The 23,119-nt window shown below is 46.1% G+C and overlaps 1 protein-coding gene across 4 annotated transcripts in view; it reads right to left on the reverse strand.

Annotated features, from left to right (window-relative positions):
- The window catches only part of EXPH5 (exophilin 5), a 79,222-nt gene that overhangs the window by 15,897 nt on the left and 40,206 nt on the right, over window positions 1–23,119 (reverse strand). For 2 of the 4 annotated variants that reach the window (XM_030332545.1, XM_030332544.1), the window contains exons 2-4: window positions 15,082–15,242; window positions 13,039–13,201; window positions 1,728–1,776 (exon numbers count right to left, since the gene is read on the reverse strand). In XM_030332545.1, coding sequence (XP_030188405.1) covers window positions 1,728–1,776; window positions 13,039–13,201; window positions 15,082–15,242 — 373 coding nt within the window. Of the gene's footprint in view, window positions 1–1,727; window positions 1,777–11,566; window positions 11,822–13,038; window positions 13,202–15,081; window positions 15,243–23,119 lie in introns of those variants that run through there. The other 2 variants (XM_030332548.2, XM_030332550.2) reach the window with 2 other exon arrangements.

Consider the following 23,119-nt stretch of genomic DNA (forward strand, 5'->3'; position numbering starts at 1 on the left):
CGAACTCACCAACTGCGAGATCATGACCTGAGCTGACGGTTGGACGTTTAACTGACTGAGCCACCCAGGTGCCCCTCTCTCTCCGAATTTTTATAAAAGTTATTAACAGGAGTCAATAATCACTGGCTTCAGTTTCATTTCTTTTCCCAGGTCTTACCCTTTTAGAAGGGCATGCTTCTGAGTAGTGAAATGGTTAAATGCAAGCGGCAATCAAGAGGGCCAGAAAAAGGTAACCTATTAATCCTCAGACTGGATTGTCACGTCCTGAGAGTTCCAAATTAGCTCTACTGTTTTCAACCTCCAGGCATTTGCAATTCTTTTTCTTAAATATAATTTATTGTCAAGTTGGCAAATATGCGGTATATGCAATGTGCTCTTGGTTTTGGGGGTAGATTCCTGCAATTCATTGTTGAGAGTCTCTTAGGGCTTTTGCATTTGCATTTGCAATTCTTTTTGGTCCCTCGTCTGCTTCAGACCCCAATGCTCTCGAACGACAGAGGGAGGTCAGCTCTGAGTACTTCTCCAAGGAAAAGCAGGAGTCCAGAGGCATGCGGGAGCAGGGCTCGAGACATGACCCTTCGGTCCCCTGCTCAGTTAAAGGACAGTCTACCGGTGGTGAGCAACCCTGTGATCATAAGCAAGCAGGGCTTCCGGGCTGACAGAACCCCAGGCATTACTGACTTCTGCCTGTGGACTCCCAGAAACCCAGATCTTCTAACCTCGACTCTACCATTCACCAGGGACCTTGAACATGATCTTCAAGTTCTCTGAACCTCAGTTTCTTCATCTTTCAAATGGGGATAATAATAGTCTACTTTACAGATTTTCTCTGGGGATCAAGTGAAATGATCTACATCAGGTGCCTGGATGATGGGAGCTTCGCAAAGAGAGGGAAGCAGTTATTGGTGCTGGTCATCTGGCCGGGGCTCAAGCATGTAGAGGAGACAGGGCTCATGTTGTTCACAAAGAGGTGGCATTAGGCTGAAGAAGAAAGGGGACTCTCTTTTAAAAGTTTCTGAAATAAAGAAGCCCTGTTTATAGGTACTCCTCACTAGAATTCTACCATGCTTTCTGGGAAAAAAAAAAAAAAAGGCGGGGCACAGGGAGAGAGCGAGAGAAATGTGGGCACTGGTACTAGGACCGCAATAAATTGAAAACTGCCTCTATCCTCCTCCTGCACTCTTGGGGCCTTTCCAACATTCTCTTTCATCGCCCAAACACATGAGTCACACAGTAAGACACAGGCACATGAAGATCAAAAGTTAAGACCATGAAAAAGCGAGACACAAAGACTTACAGCTTCTCCATCTTGTAAGCATGTGAACAGATAAACTGAAGTCTAAGCCCTTGGTGGAGGGTTATGTTGGGTCAGTTCCCCCACGTGAACTTGCTCCGGCCAATCCTCGCTTCCACTCTGAACACAAATGATGTTGTAAGGGTGGCAGTGAATGCCTCTCACGTCTTCCTCTGCCCAGTGCTTTAGGGATATACAGGGGTGGCCCGTGGGAGAGTGTCAGAGATGCCGCTGAGGGGGTGAGTGGTACACGATGGCCTCAGTCCTGGAAACCCACCACAGTTGGGAAACTTTAAACTCCCTAGGAGAAATCTGAGATGTCTAAGGTCAATGTAAAACTGAGCCAAGGAGAAGCCTATTTACATAGGTGGCCAACGAGGGGGCTCATTAAGGCACAATTCCTGAGCGTAGCGTTTCGCTTCTGGTTACTCACCGTAGCAGTTCGCCTCACAGACACGGAAGGTCCTGCATGGCTGTCACATCTGTGGAAAAAATGTGAAATGATTTCTTTGAACAAGTGCCTCGCTTTCACCAGGAGGACAATCAATCAACGGTACCTCTGCCGTGATATCTTGGTATCTTAGGAAGATATATTTCTAACGTCCTTTAGGGAGACACTTCTTGGCTAATGCTTGTTGAAAACATTTCAGAAACTTTTTCCTATGATTGTTTAGGCTCAATGTTTTACATCTTCATATGTCAGGCAGCCAAGAAGAAATTACCTAATACTGGATTTGGATTGGAACGCAGCATAAAGACATAAAAACAAAAATAGTTACACGTGTCGAGCGCTTACTATCAGTGTTCTCGTGCTCTACGCGCATGTTATCTCATTTAAAAATTTTTTTTTCAACGTTTTTTATTTATTTTTGGGACGGAGAGAGACAGAGCATGAACGGGGGAGGGGCAGAGAGAGAGGGAGACACAGAATCGGAAACAGGCTCCAGGCTCCGAGCCATCAGCCCAGAGACTGATGCAGGGCTCGAACTCACGGACCGCAAGATCGTGACCTGGCTGAAGTCGGACGCTTAACCGACTGCGCCACCCAGGCGCCCCATGTTATCTCATTTTAATACGTCACTCTTCGGAAGGGGATACTATGACTGCTGTCATTTTACAGAGAAGTTAGAAGACACTGCCTGATGTACACAGTTAGTGATGAGCTTAGAGCCGGCCACAGGCTCATTAAATCCTGAGCACTCCTTCTTAAGTAAGGCACATGGACTCTTCTTGCAAAAGGGAAATAGATTTCCGTACATTTTTATTTTAAAGAGGGTCTGGGCCAGACACAATTCACAAGGGAATCTTTAGAAAGCAAGCCTTGTAAAGGTGGCTTCTGGATGTTTGTTTTTATAAAGATGCCTTATTTGGGGCGCCTGGTTGGCTCAGTCAGTTGCACATTTGACTTTGGCTCAGGTCATGATCTCAGAGTTTGTGGGTTCGAGCCTGGCTTCAGTCTCTGTGCTGACAGCTCAGGGTCTGGAGCCTGCTTCAGATTCTGTGTCTCCCTCTCTCTCTGCCCTACCCCGCTCGTGCTACATGTCTCTCTTTCAAAAATGAATGAACATTTAAAAGAAAAAGGTGCCTTATTTGCTATGAAGCCATCTTGGAAAATAATTATGCTTTCACCGTTTATGTTGCTTCACTCAAATTCAGTAGGTAAAAAAATTTACAAGACATGGGTCCCAAACTGAGATCGATTTTAATCTTTTAGATCCATAATCCTGTGCCAAGCAGCGCTCTGCCTGAATTACAGCTCAAGATTTAATAGACGGCAATGATTCACTGCTCTGTACAAGATGAGGTCCTGTCCTCCCCCAAGAGAACAGCAAAGGGAATCAAGAATTAAACAAACAAACTGGGACTTCAGGTCAGATCAGTCAAAACTGGCAAGATGCAGTTTTCTTTTATCTGAACTCCTAGCTGCTTCGTGGTTCCCCAGAGTTGGGCATAAAATCTGGGAGGCCAAACAATGTTTATATGTTAAAGATATCCAAATCAAACAGTAGGAAAGAGTAGATACACAAAGAGAAGAAATACAGTTGAACTGGTATGAAAGGTGGAAAACAGCAGGAGGAAGGGCCCAGAGATGGGAAGGAGCCAGGCCGCCTGGGAACGGGAAAGTAATTCAATCTGCCGGAGCCAAGAGAACATACCAGATTGTGAAGACTCTTTCCAGAGCCCTGGGGGCCGCAGTGCCCACAGAGCACCCACGCAGCTCACCAGCCGGGGCAGGGATATTGTCCCCAAGGAGGGCAGGAGGGAGGATGATGTGACCCATAGGGTAGCAGGAGCATGACTGGGATGGAGAGCCTCCGAGGGTGAGGGCGAGCTGTGCGCGGGGCGGGGTGTGGGGAGGGGATGTGTGCCCTCCCCCCCGCCCCTCCCCTAATGGTGTGCAAGGCCGAGTGTGGGTGACCTTGTGGATTTGCTGGCCGGGCACAGGACTCAAGTGGCTTGGAGGCACAGAGTCTCTGCACCCACTCCCAGACCCTCCTAAAGGTGAATTCATGTTTCTGATGTGAACAGCTCTCCCTGGCAGAGCGAATAAAAGCAGCAGTGGGGGGGCACCTGGGTGGCTCAGTCGGTGGGGCGCCCGACTTTGGCTCAGGTCATGATCTCGCGGTCCGTGAGTTCGAGCCCCACGTCGGGCTCTATGCTGACAGCTCGGAGCCTGGAGCCCGCTTCGGATTCTGTGTCTCCCTCTCTCTCTCCCCTCCCCCGTTCATGCTCTGTCTCTCTCTGTCTCAAAAAAATAAGTAAACGTTAAAAAAAAAATTTTTTTTTAATAAAAAATGAAAGCAGCAGTGGGGTCACTGGAAGCAAGGCTGGTAAGAATCCACGGACTCGGCGACTTCATGGGACACGTGGTTACCTCATCTTCTGCATTTGCTTGCAAGCCCTCCTGATGCCCTATCTTCAAGATCTCTCACATCCAACCCCACGTCTCTAGCTCACTCACTCTGCCGACTAAACTATCATTTCTCTCCTAGACTCTTCTCCATCCTTCACACTACCCACAGAGATCTGTCTAAAACGCAAATGTGATCATATCAATCCCCTGCTTAACATCTTACAAGGTATTATCCAAAATCTTCACTTGACACAAGACTCTTTTATCTGATGAGCCTCCTAGACCACCCCTCACCTTTCAAGCCTTATTGCCCCGCACTCCAGTCATCTGTAGGTACCTATATGCTAGGCTTACCGAATTTATTTCACTTCCATAAAATCTTCTCTTGTCTCTATACCTTTGCAGATACCATTCAGAAATTCTCACTCAGTAGATTAGAGTGTGGCTCAAGAATATTCTTTTTAAAGGGGCACCTGGGTGTCTTAGCCAGTTAGTTAAGCATCCAAGTCTTGATTTCGGCTTAGGTCATGATCCCAGGGTCATGAGATCGAGCCCCACATGTTGGGCTCTGCACTGAGTGTGGAGCCTGCTTGGGATTCTTTCTCTGTCCCTCTCCCTCTGCCCCTCTCCTGCGCGCTCTCTCTCTCTCTCTCTCTCCCTCTCAAAAACAAAGAATATTCTTTTTAAAAACCAGAACCCCAGGTGACTTCCCCCAAATACTGATGGAACACGTTCTAAGCATTGGCCATGGAAGAACTCCATCTGGATGACCATGGGCAAGTCAGACCCTCATGTCCAAAATGGACTTCTGCATGGTCCTCCTGCATGACCACTCCTTCCCATCCAATGAACCAACAGATCCTGTTGATTCAAACTCAGAAATCCCTTTCAAAACCACCCAGAGCTCTACATCCCCCCATTTGTACCCCACGCAAGACATTTATCATCTGCTTTGTTTCTGCTCTAGTCCTTTTCTTGTCCCTCTCCCTCCAAGTTTTGTTCCAATCCAGCCCATTCTCCATACTTCAGCCAGAGTGATCAGGACAAAGTGCATCACACTACTTCCCTGTTGAACATTTTACATGATTTTTATTTGCTCCCAGGTGAAAGTTCAAATTCTTCTCTGCATTCGTAAGGCCCTATACCATCTAGTCCCCACACACTTCCCAGCCTCGTCTCTCACCTTTGCATATCCCTCTGCCATGAGGAATCAGCACACCTCTGAGCATGTGCACAGAGTTTGCCCGAAACATTTTTCTACCACCTGTTTGCCAGGATAACTCTTGTCCTTGAACATTTTCCCTGGAAGAGCGTTCCAGGCTCAAGACAGTCTAACAAACACTCCATACGTGCTCCCAGAGCATGTGGAACTGCCCCCCATCTTAGCACTATTATGTTTCTCTATTTCCTTTTTGTTGTCCTCACAAGACCAAAACCGGGGAAACCAAGGGCTGTAAGCTTTGCTCCTCAGAGCCATGAGCGGTATTCCTTGAGCCTTCTTCGTTGAAGAAATCAGCAAATGTGTTCATTTTTATCCTCATATCTGCCCCTCCTCTTATATTTCTTCCCCACCAGCTGACAGCTTCCTAAGTCAGAGAGGAGAGTTCATCTCCATTCTTCCTTCATCTTCACCCGACACATCCAATTACCAGGTTCTCATGATTCCACAATCTAAATCCGTGCACGAATCTGTCTGCCTTTTGCCCTCCTCTGGCCTGCCTCCTTAGTTCAGGCTGCCACTATCTCAGCGCTACCTTACCTGGTCTGACTCTAGCTTTGTCCCCTCATGTCTGTTCTTGGGGCCGCACCTGGGTCACTTTCCCAGCCTTGGCTCTACTGGTATTTCTTTGGGGATACTTAGCAACATTTCTGACCCCTACCTACGAGACACCCTTAGTTCTCACCCTTCAGTTGCAAAAAGCAGAAATGGCTTCGGACATTGCCAAATGTCTTTTGCGGGGCAAAATTGCCCCTGGTTGAGAAGCGCTGAGCTGAAGTGATCTTTCTAAAGTGACGATCTGATTATGTCATTCCTCTGTTTAACAGCTATCAATGGTACATGTGTACCTGCACACCTGCATGGAATACACCAAAATATTTTAGTGTTTGTCCAGGTCAGTAGGTCGTGGGTGACTTTATATATATGAAATATATATATACATATATATGAAAAATGCCATTACTAGCAAAAGTGATTAATGGCTTCCCACTGTCTACAGGATCAAGTCCAAGCTTCTTAGCCCTCCACATCCTTAGCACTGCTGGGCCCTGTGTTCTGGCCTCTACCGGCCTCTCACTCCACCTCTCACGGGTCTTACCTTATACCAGGGCACTGAACCTCAACCACCTACATGAGTTTCTACTTTGTCCAGTCTCCACACCTTGGCTGTGTCAGTCTTTCTGCCCAGTGCAACCTCCCGACTCTTAATTACCTAGCTCAGTCCTATATGTCCGTTCACAATTGGCTCTCCTCTTGCAGGAAGGTTTCTGGTCCTCCAGTCTGAGTTAAGCGCTTCTCCTACACGATCTCACGGCAGGAATACCACGCACCTTCCCTAGCACTCACCATATTGCACCGTCACCTCTGGTGACTCGGCTGCCACCCAGGCTGCAGTTAGGCTGGACGGTATCCCCGTGTGAACTCCACAGGGCATCCTTTTCTCAAGATACTTACAGTCATTTTCCAGAAAACTGCCGTGGGAAAGACATGAGCCCACGATGTCCCACCACGTCCCAGAGTTCTGTGCCGCACCTCACACCCAACCACATGCAGGATTCTGGCGTCCCCTCCTAGCCTGAAGTTCTCCGGGCAGGGACTTTGCCTTAGTTTCACAATTTTATCTCCAGCACTAACCACAGTTCGTGATCCAGAGTAAGACTTTGATAAAAGCCCCATAAAAAAACAGAAGAGAAACCATCGCCTGGGCTAGCAGTACCCTTGCCAGGAGTTCCGACAGCCCTTATTACCACAGCGGAACAGGAAGCTCTACCGCTGTGGTTTCCAAACCCGACTGAGCATCCAAATATCCTGGAGAATCTAAAATAAGTAAATAGATAAAGCTCCCTGTGCCCCATGTCAGCCCTTCCGAATCAGGATCTCAGATTTGGGGATCTGAGGATCTGTCATTATTTTTAAATTGTTGATGAGATTATAATGATGATCAGCTGAATCACCTGAACCGCAGGCCACCCAGGCTGAAACCCAAAACCACTCCCCTTGTCCTGCCTCTTGTCATCAGAACGCTGCCGTCTGTCTACCTGTGGAGACCACACCTGGCTTCACCCAAGGAGCATTTCCCAAGAAGGATCTTGCTCCCTCTGACTACTCCTTGCCATCGAGGTGTCTGAGATTTTTGTATCTTCAAACTCAGGCATTTGTAGTGAGTAAGAGGCTCAATAAATAAATAAATAAATAAATAAATGAATAAAACAACCAGAACCCAGGGGGAAAAATACCATCTGCCTTTTATTCTTTGCACATTTTAGTTTTTTAAATGTTTTTATTTATTTTTGAGAGAGACAGAGCACGACTGGGGGAGGGGCAGAGAGAGAGAGGGAGACACAGAATCCGAAGCAGGCTCCAGACTCTGAGCTGTCGGCACAGAGCCCGACGTGGGGCTCAAACCCATGAGCCATGAGGTCATGACCTGAGCTGATGTCGGATGCTTACCTGACTGAGTCCCCTAGGCGCCCCTCATCCGCCTTTTCAACTTTCCAGAATAGTATCTGAATGTCTTGCTTATGTAATGCGAGATTGCAGCCGGAGCGCCTAAACTGGGTACACCCTGTGCATCAGGCAAATTTGGGCATGTCTGAGGAGGAGCGAGGTGTATTCACCAAAGCTGCTTGCATCTCAAGGGGAAAAAAGAACCTTCCTGAAGTCACAGGGTAATGGGCAGGCGCTCACAGCCGGAGAGCAGCTGCCACTTTCCAATCTCCACTGCACATGGGTACTTACATGCGTGAGGCACAGTGACGGTCCTCAAAGGAAAGAGGTGATCTTAAATTTATTTTTTAATTTTTTTTAAGTTTATTTATTTATTTTGAGAGGGAGAGTGTGGGGGAGAAGCAGAGAGAGAGAGGAGGCAGAGAGAGAAAGAGAGAGAGAGGAGAGAGAACCCCAAGCAGGCTCCAAGCTCTCAGCACAGAGCCTGAGTGGAGCTCATGACCTGAGCTGAAGTCGCATGATTAACCGACTGAGCCACCCAGGTGCCCCTCTTAAATTTAACTGTACAAGCTACTCAGGAGCCTTATGAACTAGTTCCCTTGCATTTTCACGTTGCCTGAGTTCTGGGACACCACCAAATAAGGAGTAAGGGGGGAAATCCACATCCCTAAAATTGCCACAACGAACCGCAGTTTTAAGAATGAAGGTGGCCCCCTTGCAGAAACCACTTTGCTGTGGATTATGTGGTACCATGAGACACAGAGTGGCAGGCCCAGCATGCATTCATGGTGGGGAGGGCATCACTGGAATAACAGGGGTCTGGGATAAGAAACGAACAACCGTAGATGCTCTTTGGCAGCCAGGAAGATTGCATTTGTAAGCTCATGACGTATGCTACTGGGTACTTGCCGAACTACGTGGAAGGAAGTTTTGAGGCTCTAGGTTACCGAAATTTCATGCTGGGGCTCTGAGCACTATGTCACAGGCACTAAATGCCCTATGACAAGACGGGAGGAAACACAACGCCCAGGGAAATGTTGGGGGAAAGATACATGCAATATACATGCACATGTCTCTCAAAATTGTTGGCTAGCAATAAATAAATCAAAACATGAATGGAAAATATTTGTCCTTTTTCCTAGCAGTGGGGAGGAGTCACAGAGGATATAGTTCAATCATTTACAAGCAGGATTCAAATAATAATGGGATAGGAGTGCCTGGGTGGCCTAGTTGGTTAAGCATCCGACTCTTGATTTCAGCTTAGGTCATGATCTCAGTTTGTGGGTTCGAGCCCCACATCGGGCTCTGACAGCATGGAGCCTGCTTGGGATTCTCTCTCTCCCTCTCTCTCTGCCCTCCCCCCACTTGTGCTTTCTCTCCATCTCAAAATAAATAAACTTAAAAAAATAATAATGGGATAATTCGGGAAACGCATATATCTGAGAGAAGAAACTAGTCATATCTGAAGCAGAAATGGCAAAACTTTTTGCCTTTTTGTTAATCCATTAAGTCACTATGTTCCCATGGCTTTTTACCACTGATATTAGAACATTAAAGCTTCAATATATCATATACTTCTACTGGCTGGGCCTTTCTTTTTAAGTTTATTTATTTATTTTTGAGAGAAACAGAGACAGTGTGAGTGGGGAGGGGCAGAGAGGGAGAGAGAGAGAGAGGGAATTCCAAGAAGGCCTTGCACTGTCAGCACAGAGCCCGATGCAAGTCTTGAACTCACAAACCGTGAGATCATGACTTGAGCCGAAACGAAGAGTCACACGTTCAACTGACTGAGCCACCCAGGCACCCCTGGCTGGGCCTTTCTAAAGTGAGTACCTGGGGTACCTGGGGTGCCTGGGTGGCTCTGTAGGTTAAGCGTCCGACTTCGTCTCAGGTCATGATCTCACAGCCTGTGAGTTCGAGCCCTGCATCGGGCTCTGTGCTGACAGCTCAGAGCCTGGAGCCTGCTTCGGATTCTGTGTCTCCCTCTCTCTCTCTGCCCCTCCCCCGCTCTCGCTCTGTCTCCATCTCTCTCAAAAATAAATAAAGTTAAAAAAAAAAAAAACTTTTAAAGTGAGTACCTGATGAAATGACCAAATCCATTTTCTTCTGGGGAGAGTTATCCATTATCCAGCAGCATTTCTCAGTTAAACCACAGCTTAAAAGATAAAAAGTAATTTCTCTGATACTCAAGTCTTTCAGGGCTGAACAGAAGGCTGTGTTTTGCCCAGAGGGCTTGTTTCCCTTTCTGTGATTTGCAAAAGATCCTCTAAACTGCTTTGCTGACTTGTTCTCCGGAGCACCCAGTGTGACAACGTTGAGCCTTGATGGCTTAGGCAAGTAGAAACCTGAATCCTACTTGGCACAAGGATGACTGTGCTTTCCGGAGCCCTTTGCCAGTCCCTCCTGGTGCAGTAATAGGCGAGGAGGAGCTCTTGAATCATGGATTTAGAAGGCTGATTTTGTATTTCAAAAGATCAGAACTGCCAAAGAAAGTCAAGTTCTACTTAAGAGGAAACAGTGTCTGGAAGAGGACAGCACATGATGTATATTCCTACCTTAAACCACCTCCTGGCCACACACACACACACACACACACACACACACACACACACACTCAGAATTTATATCCAAATATTTACGTCACACACATATTTAAAAATGAAAAGGACACATTTGTACAGCTTACCTACTGAAACTTAAGAGCAAAAAATAGTGCCTTCACGATATGCTGTACCCGCACATTCCATTTCCACTTTGCAACTAAAAATGTATTTAGAGAAGACACATTTGGAAAACTGCCGAACATCCACATACATACTTGAAGGATAAAATCTGTTTCACATCTGCATGCTTATTTTTATGTTTCAGTGCGCCCAGTTGTAAAAAAGCTACAAGTCGTTTTGGTCTACAAGAAGGACGGTTGCTAAATAAGTTTCCTTTTTTTTTTTTTTTTCCAATTTGGTCTACAACCAAAAAAACATGGGGCTGCCTGGGTGGCTCAGACGGTTAAGCGTCGGACTTCGGCTCAGGTCACGATCTCACAGTTCGTGGATTTGAGCCCCCTGTCGTGCTCCCTGGTGTCAGCCCAGAGCCTGGAGCCTGCTTTGCATCCTCTGTCCCCTCTCTCTCAGCCCCTCGCCCCCCCGCCCTTCTCAAAAATAAATGAACATTAAAAAAAAGACAAACATGGGGCGCCTGGGTGGCTCAGTCGGTCGGGCATCCGACTTCAGCTCAGGTCGTGATCTTGTAGTTTGTGAGTTCGAGCCCCACGTCGGGCTCTGTGCTGATAGCTCACAGCCTGGGTGCTGCTTCGGTTTCTGGGTCTCCCCCTGTCTCTGCCCCTCCCCTGCTAGTGCTCTTTCTCTCTCTCTCTCAAAATTTAATATACATTAAAACACACACACACACACACACACACACACACACAGGATACCCAGATGGAGAATCTAGATTTTCTGTCTCCTCGGACCCACTTGTGCAGTGGCTTGCAACATGAGCTTGGAAATAACTTGCCCACAGAGTGAACAGGTTCCTCAACTTTTCCTGGTTTCCCGATGGGAGACGGCTGAGCTATCTAAAACTCTGCCTTACAGAAAATCACCGAAAACACAAATTACATCACAAGTTCCAGCTACACCACGTGCCAGGAGTATTTCTCTTCTTATAAAACGCCTGTCCTTTAAAGGACACACTCGTGGGCTTTAAACCCCCAGGCGAGGGCAAACACTCTCACGAAGAAAAAGCCACTCACCTGTTTGAAGAGCACTTCCTGACAAACGGCTCTGGGGGGGACCGGCACCGAACCCTACGTGCTGCTCAGCCCTCCACTATTTCCGCAAAGACCAGAGCAGGCTCAGGTGGGAGCTGGGCGCGAAACACCGTTCGTCCACCCGGGAGGGGAGAGGGGAGCCCAGGGATCTGTTCTGCAGGCCGGGCAGCCTCTCCCCACGCCCACCGGCGGCGGGCCACGGGCTGTTGTGCAGGGAGGGTGTCCTCGGGCACCTCCTATCCAGCGCAGCAACGCCCCCTTTCTAATCGGTGGACACATCACATGTGAGGCCGACACCTTAAGAGGGCGGGAAGCTTCTCAACCAGGAAGACAGGCCGAAAATATTTAGCAGTCAGCTCAACGGCACGTAAGCAAAGCTTGGCTTGTTTTTCACAAAACGATCTAACGACCCATGAGTCAAGACGAACTGATTTACACGGGTTCACACTGCGAACGATCCGGAACTATGCCTCCACTCTCCCCAAAACCTCCCTTCCTGCACCTGAAGCTGAAACTCTGGGTAACCACATCAGAGAAGCTGTCCTGAAACCTGCCAGTCACAGGAACACATTTATTCCCTCGGTTTAAAAAATACAATTTTCCTCTATTCTCTGTCCTCATCTTATTTACTTTCACTTCAATCTTTACATGTCATCTCTCCTTGTGACCACAGATACCTGTATCCCCAAGGAAACAGTAGTTTTGATTTAAAAATATCTTCCCGACCAGGCTGGGTACACACCAGCCTCAGGAAGCAGTGGGGGAAACTGTCAATGATTCTCCCCAACAATTTTTTTTAATGTTTTTATTTATTTTTGAGACAGAGAGAGACAGAGCATGAGCAGGGGAGGGGCAGAGAGACAGGGAGACACAGAATCCGAAGCAGGCTCCAGGCTCTGAGCCATCAGCCCAGAGCCCGACGCGGGGCTTGAACTCACGGACGGCGAGATGGTGACCTGAGCTGAAGTCGGATTTTTTTTTTCATGTTTTAATGTTTATTTATTCTTGAGAAGAGAGAGAGAGAGAGAGAGCAGGGGAGGAGCAGAGAGAGACAGAGACACAGAATCCAAAGCAGGCTCCAGGCTCCGCACGGTCAGCACACAGCCCAACGCGGGGCTTGAACTCACGAACCATGAAATCATGACCTGAGCCACAGTCAGACGCTTAACCGACTCAGCCACCCAGGCACCCCATTTCTTCCCAACATTTAACCCTTCATCCACCCAGGGCACTACCTGCGACGTGTGCAATTGGTTAGGAGTTGGATTCCCAAAGAGCCAAGTTTCGTGGTTACATAAGGACTTTGTCCCTATGAGAGCTAAGTCCCGTCTCCTTTGTTCCTATCTGAATTTAAAGCCTGAGAGCAAACATTAAACATTCTGAACACAAAACAGGCCACTGGCCTCTGGCATCAGATAACTAGTGAGCCGTCACATGATCTGAATTTCACTCACCCTTTCTGTGCCGGTGACAGAAGCTTTGAAGTCTCCCTTCTGGATTTTCTGAATGAGAAAAGGGAAGAAAATGACGATCTGAAGCTCAGCCGGGAAGAAACAGACATGGGGTTTCTTTGATGAGGTGTAGTTTTAGATCCTGACGTCTGTAATTCCACACGATCTAGACGAACATTGGAGAAAGGGGGCATCACTCAGTATTTCCGGGTGAATGTATCTCTGAGAACTAAGACTTTGATCTTGCTTCCCACCTCCCTTTGCAGACTGAAAACGCAGCAGGCATTCCCCCATGGAGACCCGAGGAATCAGGGGAGCTCTGTGCCCCTGACGGTTCTGCTGAACAGAGAAAATGCTTGGAAAGGGCAGGGAGGCTTTCAATACGCACCGTGGGCCACAGTTCCGCGGGACATCCCTCCCTGTAAACCAGCTGTGCCAATCTGTTCGAGGCCCAAGGTGGGGTGTCAGGGACCTCATTCAACTTTCAAGTGGCTTTTAGCTGCCCCGTCCTTCAGACATTTTTATTTTAGTACTTTAAAACCATAGTGACAGATACTATACATGTAACTTTTTGCAACCAAAGAAAGTCAAGGAAAAGGAAATGAAGCCATTTAAAGTGTTCCTTAGTTCCATCAAAAATCTATCTCTGTGTACGTGTTATTTGCTACAATGTGGTTTCTATGCGTGCGTGCCTATAACGGAAACAGGTCTAATAGGTGTAGAGGTAATGTATAGTTACATATGTGAGTATTAAAAACCCTAAGGCAGGATCAACGTATACGAAGTCTATAATACTGTCATACTTTTGGACATGCTGAATTTATAAACACTAGAGGGATTCCACGGAAGGGGGAAGCAGGCATGGTATACGTTGGGTTAACTTCAAAATCTGAACTGTGAGTCTTTTTACAGAGGTTTATTTATTATGGGGGCTGTAAAATGTTGTCCATATAAAGTGTGGAAATATTATTACATGTTTCTTGCTGCTACTGTAAGTAACACATTAGTCAAAGCAGTCAACGTGACCGTATCAGTGGAAGATATTTTCAACGCACTCTGTTATTCTCACAATAGTCCTGTGAAAGCAGGTTTTATTATCCTCATCTACAGATTAGAAAAACACAAGTGATGGGTGAAGGTAAGTGACATGTGAATAGTCACATAGTTGCCATGTTCCGGGAAGGCATTTACCTATGGAGCTTAATTTACCAAAGTTCCAGAAAGGTGGCAATTCTCTTACCACCTTCCCCCTCTCTTCTCCTATCGCCCCTTCTCCACCCCCCTCCCCTCCTCTGTCTCCTCCTTCTTCTGCCTCATCACCCCATTCACAGAAGTGCTTACCATGTTCCAGCTCAGCACTTTGTACGTATACAACCGCCCTATGAGGTAGGTATCATCACACCCATTTAAAGATGAGAAAATTGAGGCTTAGAGAGAATAAGTAACAGAGAGAATACTAGTAACAGAGAATAAGTAATCCATGTGAACAGTCACATGGATTCTCAAAGAATAGAGAATACAGAGAGACAGAATGGAGATCTGAATCCAAGTCTCCTTTGATACCAACTTGTGTGTTCTTTTGTTTTTAATGTTTATTTATTTTGAGAGGAAGAGAGAGAGGGAGCGCAAGTGGGGGAGGGACAGAGAGAGAGAGAGAGAGAGAGAGACAGGGAGACAGAGAATCAGAAGCAGGCTCCAGGCTCTGAGCTGTCAGCAGAGAGCCCAACTTGGGGCTCACACCCACAAACCGTGAGAACATGACCTGAGCCGAAGTCAGATGTCCAGCTGACTGAGCTGGACAACATGTGTGCCCTTCAACATGTGTGTTCTTAACCACTATGCTATCTTGCCCCATTCTAAAAACACACCCCTAGGACATTACAGTACATTCTCAGTTCACTCTTCTTACTGTATGTTATGTTATAAAACTCTTGTACCTTATGATTTTAAAATAGCCCAAAACATGGATTGGTTCATTGGAGTCCTTATCTATCATACCAGGCTATAAGAAAAAAAAAAATTTAGACGTGTAAGTTTTTTCCTCACCATTTTCTGCCATCCCTTTCCTTAGCCTGTATGTGAGTGGTTGTTTCAACATCTGGCTAACATCTGTTTCATTGCAAAACTTCTTTCTTTGAATTTCTTCAAACCATTCACCAGTCACTCCTTGAAGCCATCTGATATCCCTCTTTGTCTTCTGGAGTTTGCTGAAATGAAACAAAAATACCAATGTGCCCTTTAAATTTCTTCACATCAAGTGCAAACTCATGTGACAGGAGGCCAAACGTGACCTAGTAGAAGAACTGTGTAAACGGAGTCTGGGGGGAAAGCTGCTCTAGTCAGAATTTCCTTTTTACCACTGTGTCCATTTTTGGCTGTGTTTTTCTAAATACGATGACAATCTAAGTTTTGCTAGTCATTAAAACAATCAAGCTGGTAATGACAACCTGGGATGAGCAATGATCGATAGTTTAATGATATGGAAAAACCAGAATATTCTAGTTCTTTTTTAAAAAAATATTTGTAAATGTTTACTTACTTTTGAGAGACAGAGAGATACAGAGCTTGAGCAGGGGAGGAGCAGAGAGGGAGGGAGACACAGAATCTGAAGCAGACTCCAGGCTGTGAGCTGTCAGCACAGAGCCCAGCACGGGGCTCGAACTCATGAACCGTGAGATCATGACTTGAGCCGAAGTTCGATGCTTAACTGACTGAGCCACCCAGAATATTCTAGTTCTGATTACTCATTCATTCATTCATTCATTCAGTGTTTATTGAGCAATGTCCATGTACCAGTCCCAGTGTGGACAGTGGGGATTCAACACTGAATATAACAGGGTCCTTACTTGCCCATCCAGTGGCCAAAGATAGAGTTAACATGCAGAGAAGAAATGGTTGAATCTAGTTTTAGATAACAAAATTCTCTGGGGCACCTGGGTGGCTCAGTCGGTTGAAGCGTCCGACTTCAGCTCAGGTCATAATCTCACGGTTCGTGGGTTCGAGCCCTGTGTCGGGCTCTGTGCTGACAGCTCAGAGCCTGAAGCCTGCTTCCGATTCTGTGTCTCCCTCTCTCTCTGCCCCTCTCCCGCTCACGCTCTGTCTCTCTCACTCTCTCTCTCTCTCTCTCTCTCAAAAATAAAGCCATTTAAGAAATTTCTTTAAAAAGTAGCGAAATTCTTTACACCCCAAACCACAAAAGCGCATGGAGGAGCCCACAGGTAATGCCAAATCTGCAAGGGCACTGGGATGTGAGATGGGAAGGGAAGGCGCCCAGAGCACAAGTGTGTCGGCCCCACGCCAGGCCCCAAATCCCACCATGCCTTCCTTCTCCTCCCTGCCCTCTCGTGCTCAGTCCTGTTTCCAATGAAAATGCTGCTCTAAGTCCTTAACTGAATCACTGGTGGTGATTTTTTTTTTTTTCAAAGCAGACGGTTTCGCTCCATTTCGGGAAAACGCTAGAACTGTTTGGAAATGAAAGGTAGTTAATCCAGAGGGCGAGAGAGAGAGCGAGAGCGAGCGTGCGTGCCCTGGACAGAGGCAAACAGCAGCAAGGGGAGACTGGAGCCCATGATGTGACAGGCTGGTGTGGCGCTGCTGAACACGTCGGGCTCGTGGGTGGGGTCCGAGCTTGGGCAGTTCTGCCGTCAGGGGAAGGATGGCATGTGACTCTGCATCACCCGCCCCTTTATGCGAGGTCCTCTGTGGAACACAAGTGCGGGGGAGCTGGTGTCACTAAGTAGACGGGAGCAAGCCGGCCGCAGAGCGGCAAATCTGGGGTTAAAGGTGCTGAACCGAGGTGGCTGCAACCCACGCTCCTGCTTGGGGCTACGATACTGTCGTTTGACAAAATAATCGAGAAGGAAGCCAAAGGCCATCCTGCCCAGACTTGCATTTTGAAAAGCATCAGGCAGCAATGTCACGTCCAGCCCACAACATCCGCTCGGGGCCTCCGTGTGCCAATGCCGTCACTCCCCTGTCCTGCCACGTCCCTTCCCAACAGACTCAGAGACCCCAAGTGACTGTCCCTACCGGGTGCTGGCCGTCTCCAACTTCTCAATACCTCATTTATCAGTGCCCCGCGTTTATTCACCACCTCCGCTTCCTCCCAGTCCTCCCCCATCGCTAGAGCCCAACCTGCAGCACCAGCCCCGACGTCGACACACCCACCTCATGTCAGAGGACAGCCAAGCTACCTGACTTCGGGATTCTCCCATCAGCGTGACTGTATCTCTTGGTTCTTATTAGAGCCTTGATGCAATAGGGACTCTCTGTGAACATAATCACACTTCGCTCAATTTCACCTCAAGCTCTCACTCTACACGTGCACTCACATCCATCGCTGCCTGTTTCTTCTTCAACTTCTGGCCAATGAAGTCCGCAATCCGTATCTCTGCGGGAATGCTCATACGGTGTGAACTCTACTCTAGGAACTATGTCTCGAAGAAATAGCCCCCTTCCCTGTACATTAATTTAACTGAACTTTCTGTAGTTTCTGGTTGCTGTTGTTGTTTTTTTAACGTTGATTTGATTCTTCCCTGTACATTAATTTAACTGAACTTTCTGTAGTTTCTGGTTGTTGTTGTTGTTTTTTTAACGTTGATTTGATTCTGAGAGGGGGGCGGGCAGAGAGAAAGGGAGAGAGAAATCTCAAACACGCTCCGCTGTCAGCGCAGAGCTGGATGCGGGGCTTGAACTCGTGAACGGTGAGATCGTGACCTGAGCCGAAGCTGGACGCTCAACCAACTGAGCTGTCCAGGCGCCCCCTTTATGCAGTTTCTAAAAATAAGTATGCAAAGGCAATGCAGAATCCTGGGGAAATGCACGTGACACAGAATGAAGCAAGAAAAACAAAATACACGTTTTGTCGACTATGAGCTACGTAAAATGCTGCACCCATGTGGACATAGTGGGGGAAAAAACAAAACATCTGATCTCTTAGTGCAGAATAATTACAGATATCGTTTCTTTTTTTTTTTTAATTTTTTTTTTCAATGTTTATTTATTTTTGGGACAGAGAGAGACAGAGCATGAACGGGGGAGGGGCAGAGAGAGAGGGAGACACAGAATCGGAAACAGGCTCCAGGCTCTGAGCCATCAGCCCAGAGCCCGACGCGGGGCTCGAACTCACGGACCGCGAGATCGTGACCTGGCTGAAGTCGGACGCTTAACCGACTGCGCCACCCAGGCGCCCCAAGATATCGTTTCTATCTTTAGCTTTTTTTATTATATGTATTCAGTAAATGTAATATATGAATCTATTCTTTCTTTCTGTCTGAATTTTTATTTATATTGTTGTGTTTTTTTCCATTATAATTTTTCTTGCAGACAGAGGGGAAAAAAATCAGTTGTTTTCACAAAACTAACACAAACACTATTACCCATCGGGCGTGATTTTTCACATGGCTGTGACAAAATTTACTGAATATTCATGTGTGGAAGGCCTCCTATGGTACAATGCAGGGATACGATGCTGAAGAGAGCAGACACGGTTCCTACCCCATGGAACTCTCCATCCAATAAGAGGCAGACTTGAGCCCGATAACAACAGAGATGTAAAGTGACAAAGAGTGGTGAGTATGATTTATTCATTCAACACACGTTTGAAACTCTGGGTAAAGAGCAGTAAACAAGTCAAGTCCTCTCCCTCATGGAATTTACACCCTTTGGGGGCAGACAGTAGAAAAGTAAACAGGTTCTAGGAGAACATGAAACAAGGAGCCTCGTCTGAGGTGGGAGCAAAGATTCTCCTGTGAAGATGACACATGGCCTGAAGGTTGAAGGATGAAGGGGTAGTGGGCAGGTGGTTCTGGCACAGAACTTTCCAGGCAGAGGAGGCGCAGCCATAGACCAAGTGCCCCCAAGGAAAGAAGCAAGGAGCTGAAATGAGGCCAGCCTGGCTGCAGCGTGGACGTGGAGACGACGGACCTACTAGCCGTAGGGCAGAGCCGAGAGGCGGCTGCTAGATCATGCAGTGTGAGCATGGGGTGAGCAGTCTGGCATTTAGTCCTGCAGCAGCAAGAATGCATTACTGACTTGGCAGTGGCATGGCACACGAGGTTCGCATTTTCCAAAGATCACCCTGAGCTAAAAAGCTTCTGCACAACAAAGGAAATCATCAGCAAAATGAAAAGGCAACCTATGGGAAGGGAGAAACTGTTTGCAAATCATATATCTGATAAGGGGTTCATTACCAAAATACATAAAGAACACATATAAGTCGGTAGCAAAAAGACCACACGATCTGATTAAAAAATGGACAGAGGATCTGAATAGACATCTTTCCAAAGAAGGCATACAGACGGCCTGAGGGCACATGAAAAGATGCTCAACATTACTAATCACTTGGGAAATGCAAATCAAAACCACAATGAGTTCTCGCCTCACACCAGGCAGAATGGCTAGTACCAAAAAGACAAGAAATAACAAGTGTTGGTGAGGATGTGGAAAAAGGGGATACCACGCACTGGTGGTGGGAATGTAATTTGTGCGGCTGCTGTGGAAAACAGTATGGAGGTTCCTCAAAAAATTAAAAAGAGAACTACCACATATGACCCACAATTCCACTTCTGCATATTTATCCAAAGAAAATGAAAACACTAACTCAAAAAGTACATGCGCCTCTGGAATTGTAATTGTATGCAAAAACAAAATATGACACAAACACAATTTTATATGTAATATGAAACTATATATGTATAATATGTATGTACAATACAATACATACACAATTATACACACACAACGGAATACCGTTCAGCCATAAAAAAGAATGAAGTCTTGCCATTTGCCACAACGTGAATAGAACCTGAGGGCGTTATGCTAACTGAAATAAGTCAGAGAAAAACAGATACCAGACGATCTCACTTACATGTGGGATTTAAACAACAACAACAAACCAAGCTCATAGACACAGAGAACAGATTGGTGGCTGCCAGAGGTGAGGATGGGGGGGTGTGTGTGTGGAGAAATGGGTGAAGGGAGTCAAAACCAAGTTCTAGTTCCAGAATAAATAAATCCTGGGGACGTCATGTACAGCACAACAACCGTAGTCAATAACAGAGTAGTACCTATTTGAAAGTTGCCAAGAGAGTAGATCTTAAAAGTCATCAGCACAAGAAAACAAGTTGTAGCTATGTGTGGCGATAGATGTTACTGAGGTGATCATTCTGCAGTGTCTACAAATATGAAAATCATTATGTTGCACACCTGAAAGTAATATAATGCTATACATCAAGTATACCTCAATAATTAAAGAAAATTAATTTGTTTAAAATAATTAAAGAAATAATTAAAGAAAAATAACTAATAGAAATAATTAAAGAAAAATAACTAAAGAAAAAACATCCCAGCTATAGGTGGGGAGAAGATTCCAGTGGAGAAGAGGAGAGGAGTCAGGGTACTTGCAGGGTCCAGGAGAGAGAGGTGTTTTCTTAGACCAGGATGATGGTGGTGAAGCGGAAGGAAAGTACAACGTGTTCAGAGCTACTTTGTGGGTAAAATTTGCCTCCAGGTGCCCACCGAGTGATGAAGTAACTCTGGAGAGCTAGGAGTCAGAGACATGTCAAGGAAGATGCCTCAATTTCTGATTCACACCGGTGCACAGATGATGCCATTCACAGAGATGGGGCATACGTAATCTTCAAAAAAACAACATTATATATTGAACACCTTTACCATTACTCCTCTTTGGAGCAATCATTAAATATTTGCATAATATTCAAGCTAGCATGATTTCTAGAATTTATTTACTATTCCTCTGGTGAAGAACATGACGATTTTCCCTTACAAATACCGCTGTGGGGAACACCATTGTGAATTTTCAATTTTTGCAGTGCCTTTAACAGACATTGAATTATCGCGTCCAAGAGTCAATCACATTTTTTTTATTCTTTATACACCCTCCCAAAATGCTTCTCACAAGGGCTGCAGCGTATTATTCACACCAGTGATGTACAAGATGGTAACTGGATACCTAGAGAATACTACATGCTATTATTTTGAGTATTTTTATGTTCTGAATTTAATACTTTCAAGGTACCATGCTTGTAATTGCGGGCCACTATTTTTCTTTCTTTTTAAAACGTGTATTTATTTTGAGAGAGAAGGAAAGAGAGAGACAGAGCACACGTGAGCGGAGGAGGGGCAGAGAGCTAAGGGAGAGAGAGAGAGAGAGAGAGAGAGAGAGAGAGAGAGAGAGAGAGAGAGAATCCCAGGTAGGCTCCATGCTGACAGCCCTACTCGGGGCTCAAACTCACGAATGGTGACATTATGACCTGAGCCAAGATCAAGAGTCGAATGCTTAACCAATTGAGCCACCTGGGTGCTCCAGGTATTTTTAAGGAATTTTGTTTCCTTTGCTTAAAAAAAAAAAAAAATGCTACATTTCTTTGATGAGTAGGGAGGTTTGATTACATTCCCACATGTCTGCTTACTAATGACATTTTGTGTTTTGGCAATTGTACATTTTATGAATTTATGACAATGCCTCAGGGTTTTTCACCGGAATGAGGCACGTTTAATAAAACACAGACTCGTTACTTTTCTTATTTACTCTAATTATTCCCCCCAGGTTTCTGACTTTCATTCTGATTAGGTTAGGGAAGGAAAAACATAATCTGTGGATGTGCTTATGCTAATATTTGTCTCCTGTAGGCAATGAGAAATGAAATGCAGACAGTAGTACATGTAGATACATAAAAGGGCATGATTTCAAAGACACTCAGTGGCTTCTGGGGCACCTGGCTGGCTCACTCACTAGAGCGTGCAACTCTTGATCTCGGGGTTGTGAGTTCGAGCCCCACCTTGGGTGTAGAAATTACTTTAAAATAAATAAATAAGGGGAGCCTGGGTGGCTCAGTCAGTTAAGCGTCCGACTTCGGCTCAGGTCATGATCTCGTGGTCCATGAGTTCGAGCCCCGCGTCAGGCTCTGTGCTGACTGCTCAGAGCCTGGAGCCTGCTTCACATTCTGTGTCTCCCTCTCTCACTCTGCGCCTCCCACACTCATGCTCTGTCTCTCTGTCTCTCAAGAATGAATAAATGTTAAAAAAAATTTTTTTAAATAAACTTAAAAAAAAAAAAAAGAAATGCAGTGGCTTTTAAAGCAGAGATATTCCAAAGCTGTCAGGAAAGTGGGTAAATACGTACAGCCAAGAGCCAGAAAACTCAAGGGTCAGGGAGTTAAAAAAAAAAAAAAAAACAAAGGCATTGCATTTACCGATTATTAAAGGAAGTAAAACATAAATAGTCCTGGCCTTTGAAGTGAAGAAAACCCAGGAAGGGAAGCTGTGAATGACATACAAGTCTAAACTCTCTAGGTACCTATAACTCAACTCCTTAATGTTTTACACCAAAGAGTCCTACGTCCTATAAAGTATAGTCAGTACCTTTATAATGGCTGACTGAGCTGCTTCTATCACAAAGAACACAATGGTAAAAGCAGTGGTTTAGACTGATCTATTTACTTAAAAAAAATATATCAAAGCTCAACACCAGCAGAAAAAACAAATAACCTTAACCTGAAGACATGTCAGCCTTAAAAGGCAGTATTTTAAGTCTCAGCTGGCCTCAGTCCGGGAGAGAGAACATTCACTTGCAGATGGAATTCAACCAAGTTCATAGCCAGGCAGGCTGCCCCTGCTCTTCCTCCTCTATGCGGGCTTGTCACATACTCAGGCAGCCATGTGGGGCAGGCCATGCAATCTACGCCAACGAGCAGACCCTTGAGGCTTCCAGACGACGGGCACACAGATAAATTACACACACCTTGCTGGCTTCGTCAGTCCGGCCTGACTCAACATATCAGGAAGGACGGGTGCCTACACTTATAATCTGTTCTACCCCCAGGCTGATGAACTTGACTCCACTAAATCAGGTTTTTTCTTGCTGAGCCACAATCCCAGCCCTCTGCTCCAACTCACAATGTTCCTTCCTCATCCTCACAAATCTTCGTCGTCCCCGTGCTGCTGTGATGCCATTCGAGCACCCGCAGAACGCGTCTGTCCCCTGAGGTTCCTCCTGACGTCATGAATCTCGTCTCCCTTCTCCCACTGTGCCCCTGCTGACCTTTCCAACTCATTTTTTCTT

The sequence above is a fragment of the Lynx canadensis genome, chromosome D1 (genome assembly GCF_007474595.2).
Source record: "Lynx canadensis isolate LIC74 chromosome D1, mLynCan4.pri.v2, whole genome shotgun sequence".
In the NCBI taxonomy this organism is placed as follows: Eukaryota; Metazoa; Chordata; class Mammalia; order Carnivora; family Felidae; genus Lynx; species Lynx canadensis.